Below are 16502 nucleotides of genomic sequence, written 5' to 3' on the forward strand. Positions count from 1 at the left end.
CATTGCACACTCACATTGGTCCCTACCCTCAAGGAGCCCACAATCCAAGGTCCCCATTCATATACTAGGGCCAATTTTGGACAGAAGCCAATTAACCTACCTGCATGTCTTTGGCTTGTGGGAGGAAACCGGAGTACCCGGAGGAAACCCACGCAGGCACAGGGAGAACATGCAAACTCCAGGCAGGTAGTGTCGTGGTTGGGATTCAAACCAGCAACCCTTCTTACTGCTAGGTGAGAGAGCTACCCACTACACCACAGGTGCTCAATAGGGTTTAGGAGACATGCTTGGCCAGTCCATCACCATGATCCTTCACTTCTTTAGCAAGGCAGTGATCATCTTGGAGGTGTGTTTGGGGTTGTTTTCATGTTGGAATACTGCCCTGCGGCCCAGTCTCCGAAGGGAGGGGATCATGCTCTTCTTCAGTATGCTACAGTACATGTTGGCATTCATGGTTCCCTCAATTAACTGTAGCACCCCAGTGCCAGCAGCACGCATTCAGCCCAAGACCATGACACTCCCACCACCATGCTTGACTGTAGGCAAGACACACTTGTCTTTGTACTCCTCATCCCGTTGCTGCCACACACGCTTGACTCCATCTGAACCAAATAAATTTATCTTGGTCTCATCAGACCACAGGACATGGTTCCAGTAATCCATGTCCTTGATCTGCTTGTCTTCAGCAAACTTTTTCAGGTTTTTTTGTGCATCATATTTTGAAGAGGCTTTCTTCTAGGATGTGCAGACCAATTTGATGCAGTGTGCAGCGTATGGTCTGAGCACTGACAGGCTGACCTCCCACCCCTTCAACCTCTGCATCAATGCTGGCAGCACTCATATGTCTATTTCCCAAAGACCACCTCTGGATATGACGCTAAGCACGTGTACTCAACTTCTTTGGTCGACCATGGTGAGGCCTGTTCTGAGTGGAACCTGTCCAGTTAAACTGCTGGATGATATGACTGTGTGTTGAGTTATTTTGAGGGGACAGCACATTTACACGGTTATAAAAGCTGTACACTCACTACTTTACATTGTAGCAAAGTGTAATTTCTTCAGTGTTGTCATATGAAAATATATAATAAAATGTGGGTGGTGTACTCACTTTTGTGAGATACTGTATAATGTATCTTAAGGCCTGTGCTACATGACTGTGATAAATAGGTTGTTGTTTAATTATATTTTTTTATGTTTGACAAAGGGTCCCTTATAAAATGTTTGCCTATAGTTTCCAGCATTGGGTTCCACCCTTTCCTTCAAGACTCTACAAGGCCTGTGAGCCCTTCTTGGGCTTTTTGGCATCATGCAGCTGTTTCCCTGATTGCAAGGCTGCCACCTGATCTTCATTTACATGTTTTGTAGATTTTACCAGGTGGATGTTTCAGCCTGATCTGATGTCTGTTTTCAGCTGCAGGCAATTCCCAGGTTTCTGTCATTCTTTGTACCCATTAGACCCCTTTCACACTGACAGCACCCGCCATTAGTGCTAAAGCGCCGCTCGTTTTAGCAGCGCTTTTGATGTGCTTTTCGCCCGCTAGCGGGGCAGATTTAACCCAGTTTTATAAGGGTTAAAAACTCCCTTTTTGCAGCCCTTTTAAGGTGCTTTGGAAGTGCTGTCCATTAATTGCAATGGCCAGGGTGTTTTTGGAGTGCTAAATACAGCTCTCCCAACCCGCTCCAAAGATGTTGCTTGCGGGACTTTTGGTAACATCCTGCAAGCGCACTGCTGAAAAGTCACACTGCAATAAATGAGAGGAAAGTTTTCAGGTGCTTAGCAGAGGCTATTTATAGCACTAAAGCTCCTGAAAACCGCCCCAGTGTGAACTACAAGTTGGACTACTTTTGGAAGTCTTGGCAGTCTAAGAAAAAATAGGGTTTTGTATGCACTGTGAAAACCTTTTCCTGGAGTCCATTGAGAGACACAGCTCCCACCCCTCTGTGTTTTATGATCATGCTCTCTGTCTTTTGCTACAAAAGTGAGGCATGCTGGTAGTAGCCAGGGTTATCCTGTTCTGGCTAACAGTTGTTTTATTGTGCCAATTTTTCATGTAGAGAGCATTATGACCTAGCAGTCTAAGAATTTTAGTGACCCTTTAAGATATCCATAAAAGGTGGGGCGTGTCCTGATGTGAGCAGCAGCGGATGTGTTGGAGAAGAAAAAAAACACCCAGATTGTTCCTCCACATCCCCTGCCTAGCCCTGGGACAGATATTGAGAGGGGTTACTGTCTGCCCACGGTGATATCCAGACCTTTTTAGGCTGCAACGGACTGTAAATCTGGACATGGCCTATCGGGGCCTAGTGATGGCCGCCATCTTACCATCCTCTGCTTCCCTAACCTGCCTGAGCCTCTTTCATCCTGGGCCCTGATGCACGGACTGCACTGCCTTTTCCTCTTACCCACATCCCTGCAGTGGAATTAGGGGTTGTGGAGTCACAGCTGAGTGTCCACCTCGGCCGTGGTTTATTGGGGCCTAGTACCAGCCACCATCTTGGTACTCCTACTTTCCTCACCAGCGCATCCATGGACACAGGCTGCTCTCCTCCCTAGTAACCCCTCTCTGTGGAGTGCTTGGGGCAGATGTCCTCAAAGAAAAAGAACTCTAAGGCTGCCAAGCAATATACACCACATCAGTTGCAGCTGCCCCTTCACCTCGGCTGGACGCCATCTTAGGCCGCGTACACACGAGAGGATCGTCCGTCCAACTTAGTCCGCTGAAACGTGTTTCAGCGGACAAACCGCTCGTGTGTGGGCTTCAGCGGACTTTTTCAGCGGACAGTCTGGCGGACTAAGTCTTTCGGAATTTCCGTAATATTGTCCATCCAAACTTGGTTTCAGCGGACAGTCCGCTCGTGAGTAGGCTAGTTTGACGGACTAAGTATGGCGCATGCTCAGAAAGGATTTACACGGCCGAAGGTTGCATTGCAGTGTATTGGACGTCGAATTTCTAGTCCCGTCGTACGTGCCGTACACGTCATCGCGCAAGCTTTCAGCGGACTGTCTGTTCGTCGTGTGTGGTCAAGTCCGTTCATTCAAAAGTAGGACGGACTGTCTGTCAAATTGTCTGACGGACTTAGTTGGACGGACAATCCTCTCGTGTGTACGCGGCCTTAGTTGGGAGGCTTCAGGACTTGCTGGCCGAATTGCAAATTAATCCTAGGGAGGTTCCAGTGGCGGCAAAATCAACCCCCTTGTCTCAAGATAGTACAACTATGATCCTGGCCACGATTGAACAGAGTAGAACCTCACTGTTGATGCGCATAGATCATCTTGCTGAAGAGTGCAACCTTACACAAAACAATCTGGACAAAGTAAGGGGGAGAATGACGGAGTTTGAGTCTAGAATATCTGCTACGAAGATCTTACTACCACCCGTGTTACCTCCATTGCTGAGTTGCAACGCATAGTGCCGACCTTTTTTGCAAAATCGGATGATGCTGAAAACCGGCTATGATGAAATAATGTTGCAGAAGACTTCTTTAAATCTTTAAAAACCTACTGGGATTCACAGATGTCCCCCCTACCTACGTGGTTCAAAGAGCCTATTATGTGCCCATGGGCCGAGCCATTCCTGGAAACATCCCTAGACCCTTTTTGGTCCAGTTTCTCAATTACCGAGGCAGGGATAAGATCCTTTCTGAAGCTCGCAAACACCCTGCACTCAAATACGGTAATACCTCAATTCTCCTTTTCTCTGATTTCTCGGCCAACCTACAGATGAGGAGGAAATGATGTCCTTAAATGGCTTTGTGATAAAAATATTAAATACAGCATGCTTTACCCCAGCCGACTTCGAATCCAACATGCGTACATCTTGACACTTAAAGCAATCCGCTCTGAAATGTCTTTTCGGGTTCAACAGTTTGAGCAGGATGAGTCTAGGGCTGCTGAAGCATTTTCTGCCTCCCCAACTCCTGATGATTTTAGCCAATTAGCAGATGCGAGAAGAGCCTTGTCTCTACAGCTCGACACAGCGACACACCTAACTCCCAATACATCGGCGGGAAGGATTTTCAAGTCTGGGGACAAGAATGGCAAACTCTTGGTGAATCTTATCACAGAAAGTAAAATGCAAACAATAGTATCTGAAATTTTCAGCCCTGATGGGCGGGTGAAATTTGACTCTGAGCAAATGTTGCATGAATTTAGGTCCTTCTACGAGAATCTCTATACAGCGGTCCCTGGTTGGTCGGAGGAGACGCTTAGAGAATATTTGCAATCTCTGCATTTACCTACTCTTTCACAGTCTAATTTGGAGTTCTTGGAGAAGGATTTAATGGCTGAGGAAATAGAAGTGGCTATTTGTTCATTCCCCAGTGGTAAAACACCTGAGCCGGACGGCTTCCCTGGTGAATGGTATAGAGCGTATGCAATCTTAATTGCACCTAAACTATTGCAGCTATACGATGCCTACAAAGAACGTTTATCCTATTTATTTTCCTAACACTGAACCGCCTATCCACCAATCAGGTGCCCCGGTCTGTTACCCATCACCTAATTGGCTGAAACGACAGGTGCTGTGATTGGACATCTATCAGGAGGAGAGAATGGGAGGAGACGCATGGAGGACACTGTTCGCCGCCGTCACCCACTGCCCCACCGAGACAAGGTAAGTGCAAGGCAGACGTTGAGTGGGCAGGGGTCACAGTGGCGGCATTCGATGGCACAGTGGCGGCATTCAATGGCACAGTGGCAGAATTTGATGGCACAGTGGCAGCAATAGATGGGCACAGTGGCAGCATTTGATGGCACAGTGGCGGTATTCGATGGGCACAGTGAGAGCATTCGATGGGCACAGAGGCAGCATTTGATGGGCACAGTGGAAGCGTTTGATGGGCATAGTGGCTGGGTTTGATGGGCACAGTGGCTGTGTTTGATGGGCACAGTGGCAGCTTTTGATGGGTACAGTGGCTGCGTTTTATGGCACAGTGGCTGCATTTGATAGGCACAGTGGCTGTGTTTGATGGGCACAGTGGCAGCATTTGATGGGCACAGTGGAAGCGTTTAATGGGCATAGTGGCTGGGTTTGATGGGCACAGTGGCTGTGTTTGATGGGCACAGTGGCTGTGTTTGATGGGCACAGTGGCAGCTTTTGATGGGTACAGTGACTGCGTTTTATGGCACAGTGGCTGCATTTGATAGGCACAGTGGCTGTGTTTGATGGCACAGTGGTGGCATTTGATGGGCACAGTGGCAACATTTGATGGCACAGTGGCAGCATTTGATGGGCACAGTGGCTGCAATTTATGGGCACAGTGGCTGCGTTTTATGGGCAGAGTGGTGGCATTTGATGGCACAGTGGCTGCAATTGATGGGCGCAGTGAGGCTGCAATTGATGTTTTTTTTTAGAATTTTTCAGTTTGTTTGCACCCCCCAAACATTTTTAGCACCAGCCACCACTGATCAGATATGCACAGGTGGCCAGCTTTAGACTTTTGACGAGTTGAGGCAAAAGTATGATTTACCAAACTAGCATCTGTTTAGATTTCTGCAACGTAGGCATGCTTTTAATACTCAATTCAAGAACTCGCAAATGGCTTTCTATATTTTGAATCTGGAGGACTTGCTCAGAGACGAATCTATGATTAAGCCTTTGTCCACTATATACAGTGCATTACTACCTAATGTACATAGGGGACTTGAAACCCTCAGGGCCAGATGGGTTGAGGACTTACCTACAATGGATTCAGAGGATTGGGAGAAGCTGTGGATATACCCCTTCTTACAATTGGTCTCTGCAAGGGACAGACTTAATCAATTAAATCATACATAGAGTGTATTTGACACCCGCACGACTACATAAAATATACCCAAATATTCCAGATTCCTGTTGGCGATGCACCGCACCCTCAGTGGACTTCATGCATGTTTTCTGAACCTGTTCACAAGTAAACTCCTTTTGGAATGAGGTCACCACATTTATTCTAAGCCCTTGTACACACAGTTGGACATTCCGACCACAAAATCCATTGGATTTTTTCCGACGGATTTTGTTCGAAACTGGTGTTGCATACACACGGTCAGACAAAGTTGTCGGAAAATCCATGTTGTTCGGAACATGGTGACGTTTGTTGCGTACAACGGGACTATGTAGAGGCTAGTAGCCAATAGCTTTGGTCTCTTAATTTGATCTGAGCATGCATGGCACTTTGTCTGATCGGAATTCTCTACAAACGATCGGACGAAGTCCGATTGGATCATGTTGTCGGAAAATTTTATATCCAGCTCTCAAACTTTGTTGGTCGGACATTCCGACGGAAAAAGCCCACACACGGTCAGATTATCTGACAACACGGTCCAAACGGACGTTTTCCGTCGGAATATCCAACCGTGTGTACAAGGGCTAACAGCTACCACTGTCCAAGTCCCGCTGACGGTAGAGGAGTGCCTGTTGGAACTTGTAGAACCTCTGGCAAATCGCCGGGCAGTCCAAACCCTTCTAGGATCACTACTATATTGTGCCTGCAAGGCCTTTGTGCTCAAGTGGAAATCTCCTATTGCACCATCCACTAATTTCTGGAAACGTTTAATTAATGCAGCCCTACCATTGTACAAGGCCACTTATCTGTCTAGGGGGTGTGCTATGAAGTTCCATAAAATGTGGAATATCTGGATAGAGTCTTCAGTTACTAATGCAGATTCTCTGGATGACTAATGAGTGTCAGGCTATGAAATTTGTTCCTCCTTAAGTGGTAGAACTTTATGTCTCTGCCACACCGGGTGGATGATTTCCTGCGTGACTAGGTTCTGGGAGGGAGGGCATCTCGTTATTGTGTTTGCCATTAATGATTACCTGGAAAAACTTCTGTACCCCAATTTGCATAGCTGGACTGAGTGTACAACTCTTGGTAGTTTAAGGATGTTTAAGCCCCTGTACACACGGTTGGAGATTCTGCAAACCAAATCCGTCGGATTTTGTCCATCAGATTTAGTCTGACGGATTGTGTCCGAAACTGTTGCATACACACGGTCGGACTAAGTTGTCAAAAAATCAGATCTTTCAGAACGTGATGACGTAATTTCGTTACGATGGGACTACATTCAGGCTAGTAGCCAATAGCTTTGATGTAGGAATTTGATCTGAGCATGCGTGGCACTTGGTCCGATCAAAATTCTCTACACATGATCGGATTACGTCCGACCGGCCCAGTTGGTCGGGAAATAGTTCCAACATGTTGGAAAATTGGGTCCGACGGAGATTCGGACGGAATCAGTCCGATGCATACCACACACAGTCGGATTATCTGACGACACAGTCCGATAAGACGCATTCCCACGGATTCTCCGACCGTGTGTACGTGGCATTAGTCTTGCTTTTACTGTTTTAATTTTTGTTCTTTTGTGTCTCCAAACCTGAGTATGCCCAAGACGTTTAAAAAAAAAAAAGATATTTAGAAAAGAAAAGGATTTTACAGTGAGTACTCAAATTTTATTTTTGTTCTAGTTGGCTTCTTATCTGCACTATTAATCTCCTGCAGCCACTTTCCATCTACATGTGGGCACTCTTGCATGTTGCTTCTCAGTGTGTACTCTCCATTCCGAGAATGTAGGGTGTAAAATTGAATCCACTGCCACCAGTGAAGAGGGTTGTTATTGCTTCCGCTGACATCAGTGGAGGGGTGGTTTATTACTGCTGCCACTGTCACTACTACCAGTTAAGGATGGTATATTTTTACTGACACTAGCACCAATGAAGGGGAGGCATTTTTACGAACACTGCCATTAGTTAAGAAGGTGTTTTATCAATGCTGCCACTAACATCAAGGTAGGAGAGGTTTAATATTGCTGCCACTATCACTAACACTAATGATGAGGGAGAGTCTAAAACTGCTGCCACTGATACCAGTGAAAGGGACCAGGTTATTATTGTTAATACCAAAATCAATGCTGAGGGTTTTTATTGCCAAGACCAAAAAATTAAAGTTAATTTTTGCTGTTTTTGCTCAGAACTGAATGCCACTTTCCAGAAAGCATTGCAATACCATGTCTATTGTTTCATTATCGCCTGACATGAGAGTGGGATATAGCAGTAGTATACAGGTATGATCTTAATTGCATGGTTACATTGGTCCAGTTTGGACCATTGTAAGTATGCATATTTCATTCCTGATGGACTGCTGTGGAAGCTGACAATCACTGTAGGAGTTGAAGCTACTACACTGATCGCTGCAATCTTCTGGGTCCTGTGTCTGCCATACTGCATATTAACCCCAGGGCGGTGCTCATACGACATTGCTGGCATTCAAGGTATGCCTTGTATTTCTTCAATGAATACAAGGTGTTCTCTGGTTGTACATGGTGGAGAAATGGGGCATTAGTGTCCTGATTATCACTTTTCCAAATCAAATTTGTCTTGTAACCATTGAAAAAAAAAAAAGCACAGGACCAGAAACATGAGGGTAATCGCTGTAGTATGTAGTAGCGTCAAGCTGCACCAATGTAACTTTCAATTAAGATGGCATCCGGAGTTCAGCTTTAACTGCAAAAATAAAAAAATAAAAAAAGCTGATTTAGATGCCGCCCTCCATACAGCTTATGTGAATTATGGCCCTTTGGCCCTTTTAAATTGGGCATAAAGGACTTTAATGGCAGGTGGATGGTATTATTTTAGCTAAAGCTGCAGATTTAAAAATAAAAAGGCTTCCAATATATGATATTTTAAGGACTGGGACTACCTAAAACTTCACCATTTACTTTAGGAAATCGCTGAACATTTCAAAACAAAAACAGAGAAGGATACAGTATTCTATGGGAGTCCACAAATCAGTCTCTCTAAAGGAAGAGGTCTAATAAGTAGAAATGAGCCAGCAGCACTAAAAGTATTATACATTGGATTAAAATGATTATATAAATGAAAGTCGGGCTGAAGTTTGAATCTGCCAGTAACACACTGACTTCAAGTCTTCAGTCCCAACAGCTTAATCCTTAAATTTGTTGAAACCTCTGTTCATGTAAGGGGACACCAACACATATGGTAAAGCCATCAAAAGGGTGCATGCCTAGCTACTGAGAAGGTATCTGCTTAAGCACTGTAACATCCTTGCTAATCTTACTGGTGTTCTTAAAGTGGTATTAAACAAAACAAAAATGTATAATATTGTAGTCTACCAATCCTTAATTGTGGTGGCTGCATTTGTTTTTTGTTTTATCTTTTTTATCACTTTATTTTCACCTGGTCATCTGGCCAGTAACACCCACCCTGTCATTACTTTGAATGGAGGAGCAAGGGCCAAAGCAAAGGACACCTTTGGACAGCAGCATTGTTGGTCTGGAAACAGGGTAGTGTTTTGCCGCGTACACACGACCGAACTTTCTGGTGGAATAGGTCTGAAGGAACGATGCCGTTGGACATTCCGATCTTGTGTGGGCTTCATCTGACTTAGAAATAGAACATGTTTTAAATCTTCCCGCCGGAACTCTAACACGCACTTTTTTCCCCTTAAAATCAGGAGAAAATCGTGGGTGTGAGTTATACACCGATCCCCACCGATTTCCGCTGATTGTGATGAGAGGAGCGAGTGGAGCCGAGATACACAAAGCCGAGTGTACTTCGGCTAGACTTGGCTCCTCTCGCAGTCCCGCCCATCTCCACTGATTGTGAGAGGAGAGGAGTGAGCAGAGCCAAGATACACAAAGCCGAGTGTACCTCGGCTAGACTCGGCTCCTCACGCAGTCCCGCCCCTGACTGTGAGCAGAGCCGAGTCTAGCCGAAGTACTCTCGGCTTTGTGTATGTCGGCAGCGATTGCTCCTCTCCTCCGATTGGCGCCAATTTTAACAAAGGCTGCAAGGACACTGGAGAGGCTGCAATGACACAAGGCTGCATATGGACACTGGGAAGGCTGCAATGACACAAGGATGCATATGGACACTGGGAAGACTGCAATGACACAAGGCTGCATATGGACACTGGGAAGACTACATAGGGACACTGGGAAGGCTGCATTGTTGGGCATTTAGATGTAAGTTATTTTCCTTAAACTTCCCTCCTAAACGTTTTTTCCCTTAAAATTCCCTCCTAAACTTGGGGTGCGTGTTATATGCCGGTGCACGTTATACGCCGATAAATACGATAATTTATTAGGCAGCCCCGGGGGGTTTCTTCCGCCTTTGGAGGTCTCTTACAACTCCTCCGCTCTCTCCAGCCTCTTCTCCCGCTCTCCGGCCTTCTCTCCTAGTCTCCGGTTCTTCTCCCGCTCCCCAGCCTCTTCTCCCGCTCTCCGATTCTTCTCCCGGGCTCCTCCGCTATCTTCTCCTCTTTGTTGCTCTTTTGCTAGCAGTGGCGGGTCTCTTCCGTCATCTTCTTCCCTGTTTTTTTCTTCCGATGTTGACATGACGCTCTCTCCCACTGTAATGCTGTGTACTCGGTGCGCAACGACTTATATAGGCATGGGGTGGGGTCACCGGGGGATGTCCCAGCATGCCCCAGGTGACGCATGCACCGTAGACAGCAGCGCGCAGGCACACTGGGCATGCCGCTGCTAACGGCGATATGCCGTTAGTGGCGGCTCCCGCGTGCATGAGATCATCGCTGCTCCGGCGTTGTGAGGCACGACCCCAATCTCTGTAAATAGTCGCGTCCGCGGCTCTTTAACCATGTGATCGGTTGTGTCTAATCACAGCCGGTCACATGGAAAACACGGAGATGCCGGAAATCGCCTCTCCTCGCCTCACACTGACAGAGTGTGTGGCGAGGAGAGCCGATCAGTGGCATTTCCACGCAGAAGGACATCTAGCAATGTAATCAGGGCACTGATAATCAGTGCCCTGATTACAATATAGCAATACAGTGTCACCAATCAGTGCCCACCATTGGCCACCGATGCCAGAAATCAGTGCCCACTAGTGGCAGCAATCAGTGCCCATAAGTGTCACCAATCAGTGCCCATTAGCGATGCTAGTCAGTGTTGGCAATCAGTGCCACCTATCAGTGCTGCCCATCAATGCCCATCACTGCTGTCGATCAATGCCCATCAGTGTCGGCCATGAGTGCCAGCCATCAATGCCCATCAGTGCCCATCAGTATTGCCTATCCATGCCGCCTCTCAGTGCCCAGCAGTGCAACCTAGCAGTGTCCACCAATGCCGCCTATTAGTGTCCATCAGTACCACCTATCAGTGCCGCCTATCAGTGCTCATCAGTGCCACCTATTAGTGTCCATAAGTGTGGCATATTAGTGCCTCCTCATCAGTGCCACCTCATTAGTGCCCATAAGTGCCGCCTCTCAGTGCCCAGCAGTGCAACCTAGCAGTGTCCACCAGTGCCGCCTATTAGTGTCCATCAGTACCACCTATCAGTGCCGCCTATCAGTGCTCATCAGTGCCACCTATTAGTGTCCATAAGTGTGGCATATTAGTGCCTCCTCATCAGTGCCACCTCATTAGTGCCCATAAGTGCCACCTCTTCAGTGCCCATAAGTGCCACCTCATCAATGCCCACCAGTTCAGCCTATCAGTACCCATCGGTGCCACCTCATCAGCGCACATCAGTGAAGGCAAAAAATTACTTAGTTACAAACTTTACTGACAGAAAAAAGTAAAAAACTTTTTTTTTTCAAAATGGTTGGTCTTTTTTTTTGTAAAAAATAAAAACCCAGCAGTGATTAAATAGCACCAAAAGAAAGCTATATTTGTGTGAAGAAAATTATAAAAAAAATTGTTTGGGTACAGTGTAGCACGACCTCGCAATTGTCATTCAAAGTGCAACAACTCTGAAAGCTGAAAAATGGCTTGCACAGGAAGGGGGTGTAAATGCCTGGTAGGCAAGTGGTTAAATTGTGGTGTGTTTGTGTGCACATGTGTTTATGTCAATAGTAAATTGTATATCCCTGTATGTTCTAGGAATATATATATATATTCTACGTATACAGAACGTAAGTCCCACGCAATTTCATGGTTTTTGTATAGTTACATTATGGGGATGGTACCTTCTAGAGTTGGATTAAACTAAACACTTTGGCCGCGTACACACGGGCGGACTGTTCGCCCAACTTTGTCTGCTGAACAGTGTTTGGGCGGACAGTCCGCTCGTGTGTGGGCTTTCAGCGGACAGTTTCAGCGGACAGTTTGACGGACAAGGTTTTTCGGAAATTCCGTAAAACTGTCCGCTGAAACCTTGTTTCAGCGAACAGTCCGCTCGTGTGTAGGCTTGTTCGTCAAACAAAGTTGCGCGCATGCTCAGAAAGGATTTTCACGCCGAAAGTTATAATGCAGTGTATAGGACGTCGTATTTTTCGTCCCGTCGTACGTGCCGTTCATGTCATCGCGCACGGTTTCAGCAAACTGTTCGTTCGTCGTGTGTGGCCATGTCCGTCCATGCTAATTTTGAGCGGACTGTTTGCCGAAACTGTTTGACGGACAAAGTTGGGCGAACAGTCCGCGCGTGTGTACGCGGCCTTAGTCTCCACACCCCATAATTCTATTTTCTTAAAGATTAAAGGTGCCCTTTAAAACAGTTAATACAGTGTTATTTTGTATATCTCTGTATTGCTTGTTAGATTTATGTTTTGTGTAAAATGCCTCAGAATACACAACTAGGTAGAAAGTCAATGACATAACTGTCTGGAAATGGCCTGTGCAAAAAGTATTGCTCTTATTCATGCCTAAAATAATTGTCTATAAAGTAAAAAAAAAAAAGTTCTGCGTATTTACCTGTCTATGCAGTTATTATACATGTAACTGCTGACAGTCTGGTTATGTTAGTTTTTTTTTCTCTTTTGCAATGTTATTATGTTATGTTATGTTATGGTATGGTATGGTGTTATTGTTTATCCATTATTCTGAATAAGCTTGAGCACAGGTTTTGTACTCTACTGCTTATGGATGTACAGTAAAATATTACGAAACAATATTTTGAATAGCAGGTCATTTTATTACATCCCTAAAGTACAGAAATTTGTTTTTAGTATGATTATTCAGAATCCTTTTATCTCTTCTGTATGCCTTTATTTGAAGGTGAGTTTGAAATGTGTTTTATCGAAATTGGTGCTCATTTTGTTCAGTCTTGAAAACCCAATAAAAATTATTAAAACAGAAATGCGTTTTACGAAACTAAATAAGTTGTACATTATAATTTGTCTTCTATTTTCTTGGAAAAAAACGTTCTCTGGATTTTTTCATATAGTATGGAAAAGTGTTACTGTCCTAAATTTGTGTTTAAAAAACAAAAAAAAAAGTATAATGTATAAAAAATATAGACATAAATACGTGTATATACCCACCTGAAGAACTACTACAAAATGTGAAAAAAAGTTAAACATTAAATACATCAGTATAGCCTGCGATATGTTTGTACAATTAGCTTTTGTTCATGCCACTTGGTGGCATGGCATCACTTCTCTTTGAAAAGGGCAGCTGATTACACTGTACAAATATACCCAGATATGCTAATAAGTCTTATCTGTGGCATGTGTTCATTTGTCAGCGTTGTTGGTGTTGTCAGAAAGTTAAAAATGGAAACCAAATCTTTTCTTCTCTCCTTTATAGCAAAATCAATCCCAAATAAGGTGATTGGGTTAGGGCTGTGGATTTGGTAGTTGAATCAAGTCCAAGTCTCTGCTTGGAAAGGATGCAAGTGAAAGTCTTGTGGTGTCTCAGGGGACTAAAGCATCCAATGATATTCTTTGTAAGTTTAAAGCTGCCTGTCGAGTGTTCTCCTTCAGTTGTGCTCTGCTCAGTTGAGAGAACCTTCTCCTGCATCAGGTCCTCCTTGTTTCATTTCTGCGGCCAGACTGCTAACTAGCCAACCAGGATGGAAGCAATTAAGAAGAAGATGCAGATGCTGAAGCTGGATAAGGAGAATGCCATAGACAGAGCAGAGCAAGCTGAAGCAGATAAGAAGGCAGCTGAGGACAAGTGCAAACAGGTATCTTTGCAGTGAAATAGATAACCGCTGACAGCAGATATGTTTATCAACAGCTGTTGTAATACTTTAAACCTATCTTAAGCCTATCAAAATGTACAAGTCAATCATCAATTGACTTGTTTGTATAAGATGCTAAAGTTTTAGGGTGCCTGAGATTGAAAATGTTAACATGGACAATTAGAATGAGATTCTGCATGTTGAGCGGAGTCAGTTATAGAGAATTGAGCAGGCCTTACATGGGGGTTCGTTTTAATATTTTAATTTTTTTTTTGTCTTTTTGGTCATCCACTCAATGCCACATACAGGAACATTTTGTGTACTCTACTCTATTAATTGATCTGAACTAATCAGATATCTAAAGTATGGCACTGAAAAAAAGCTGACTATAGTCACCCACTAAGCAAGGTGTTTAGTATAAATGTGAAAAATGCAGACACATTTAGGAGCAATATGTGAAGACATTTTTTTAATACTGATAAAGTAACAACTTAAAAAAACACATTCTCACCCAGTAAAATGACCCACACCACGTTCTCTGCTTCTAATTGTCCAACTTTTTCTTATTAACCGTTTAACGTTCTGCTCCACCAATTGGTAGAGCACATTTTGAGTCACGTTAACGCATTGAAAAATGTGGACTTTAAAGGGTTAAAATCTCCTAATATCAAGTTCATGGTCTATGACTAGGTGCATTATTAAAGTAACGTCCAAATGCCCAGCAAAATCTATTGTACCTTCTAAAATGGGTCTAGTTATGGGTCGTATTGAATGCAGAGAATGCAAGGTGCAAAGATTTTACCAGGTAACACATTTCATCAAGGGGAAGATAAAACAGTCAATAACATGGACACTGTAAATGAAACAGAAACATGTTTTTTTATCATATTATCAATAATTAGGTGACCAGTGATTATAAAACCATGCCTGATAAATATAGTCGTCATACAGCAAAATAAGATATGTGAAATTCACGTAAAGGCTTTACTGCAAAACATTTTTCGAGGCAAGGGGGAGATGTCTACTCTTTGGTGCTCCAGTTCTTAAAAAGAAAACATTACAAATACCTTTAGCATTGTTCCTGTGATATTCCTGACATTCCATCCTGAATTTGAGGTTCATTAGTGCTCCCCTCCAGTGCTGCTGGAAGAAATGTGCTGTTAACAGTATTATCACAGAAAGGAAACCTTTTTCTTTGTACTTTAAAGAAAAAATCCCCCATATGTACATAGTAGATGAGGTCGAAAAAAGATACCAAGTCCAACCTATATATCAATATATGGTATATATACATATATGCGGCTTAGAAAGTGTGTAACAAGACACTTCTTCATGCCGAATGAATGTCTGGACTTTGCTGCACATAAAAGGTGAAATAGCAGCACGGTGGAATTTCATTTTAACCCTTTTCTGCCCATTAGTTATTTTTCCGAGATTTCCTGGGTCCACCCATGCATATCAAGTGATCCTGCTTTATTTTTTTTTGTCTGATTGTAGATTACATTATTTAGTTTATGCCTATTTGACACTGAAATAGCAAATTCCCTTCCTTATTTGGTATGAAAGCTCAGGCAAGAGCTAAATGTTGATTCTAGGCCAAATGCTCAAATCTCTGCAATGTGATCCAACCAACTCAAGGAATTCCATAATAAAACAGGGGATGTGGTGGATTGATTTTACTGCTGCACAGATGTGCCCGTTTCTGAATATGAGGATGATAGACAACCCATGATATCGTTCAGCCACAAAATGTCTGTGCCAGGCTTAGGTTTTAAAACCTTTATTTAGATTGAAAACAGTAAAGCTTTTGTAATAAAACTAAATCAAGGAAGGGGAAATATAATGGATTCTTTTCTGTTCTATCTCTGATAAAGTAATTATATTTTATATTCAGTGCTTTGTGTTACTACAGAATTTGCAAAATACTGTAATTTTCTGAATGCTCAGCAATTTATTCAACAAAAGTTTGGGCTCCATTCACATCTGTTGGCAGATCCCATGCTGAATTGGATCTGAACTGAACGTGTGGCAGTTTTTTTTATATCAGTGCCCATTCAATTTGAGTCAGGCTGACATGGGGGACCTGCTCGATGGGCAGCCAGATGTAAACAGACTCCTCTGTCCATTTACATCAGGCTACCACACATCCATCACATAGATCCACATAAATGGAAAAGGATGAAGTCCTTTTTACATTTTTGTTTCTGGACCTGGACAGACTTGGAGGGAGGCGGGGATAAACGGACACAAGTCCATTTACTTCCTCCTGTCCATTGGGCTGCATGGAGCTTCCTTACAAGTCTGCCTGAGAAACCGACAGGTGGACCTGATCAGAATGTGAAAGGACCCTTACAATACTTAATTGACTTATTAAAGGGAAGTGGTGGGGGGTTGTACCTTCTAAATTAGCTCATATTCTACAAGTAGACATTTCTAAAGCTGGCCATACAGGCTGAATGAGAAATACTGAACAAATTCCCCCATCCGCACATCCGAGGTGAATACAGGAACCCTCCCTGATGTGTCATTTTATTCTGGTCACGGGATTCCCCCTCCATCAGAATACACTGATCAGCACTGCAGCCCATTGGCTGGATGCGCTGATTGAAGCAGAATTTGGCTGCTTTCACACTGGGGCTG

At 44.0% G+C, this 16502-nt stretch overlaps 1 protein-coding gene and 1 long non-coding RNA gene across 3 annotated transcripts in view; one reads left to right on the forward strand and one right to left on the reverse strand.

Moving 5' to 3' along the window:
* The window catches only part of LOC143974489 (uncharacterized), a 144527-nt gene that overhangs the window by 102861 nt on the left and 25164 nt on the right, over positions 1-16502 (reverse strand). The window contains exon 3 of the long non-coding RNA XR_013272234.1: positions 14930-15002. This is a non-coding gene — a long non-coding RNA (uncharacterized LOC143974489). The remainder of the gene's footprint in view (positions 1-14929; positions 15003-16502) is intronic.
* TPM4 (tropomyosin 4) overlaps positions 13651-16502 on the forward strand; it is a 106001-nt gene continuing 103149 nt past the window's right edge. Inside the window, exon 1 of one of the 2 annotated variants that reach the window (XM_077475950.1) lies at positions 13651-13865. In XM_077475950.1, coding sequence (XP_077332076.1) covers positions 13752-13865 — 114 coding nt within the window. In that variant the 5' untranslated portion in view covers positions 13651-13751. The remainder of the gene's footprint in view (positions 13866-16502) is intronic. The other variant, XM_077475949.1, reaches the window with a different exon arrangement.

Source organism: Lithobates pipiens, unplaced genomic scaffold (assembly GCF_037356315.1).
Source record: "Lithobates pipiens isolate NorthernLeopardFrog02 unplaced genomic scaffold, aLitPip1_a1.2 Scaffold_13, whole genome shotgun sequence".
NCBI lineage: Eukaryota > Metazoa > Chordata > Amphibia > Anura > Ranidae > Lithobates > Lithobates pipiens.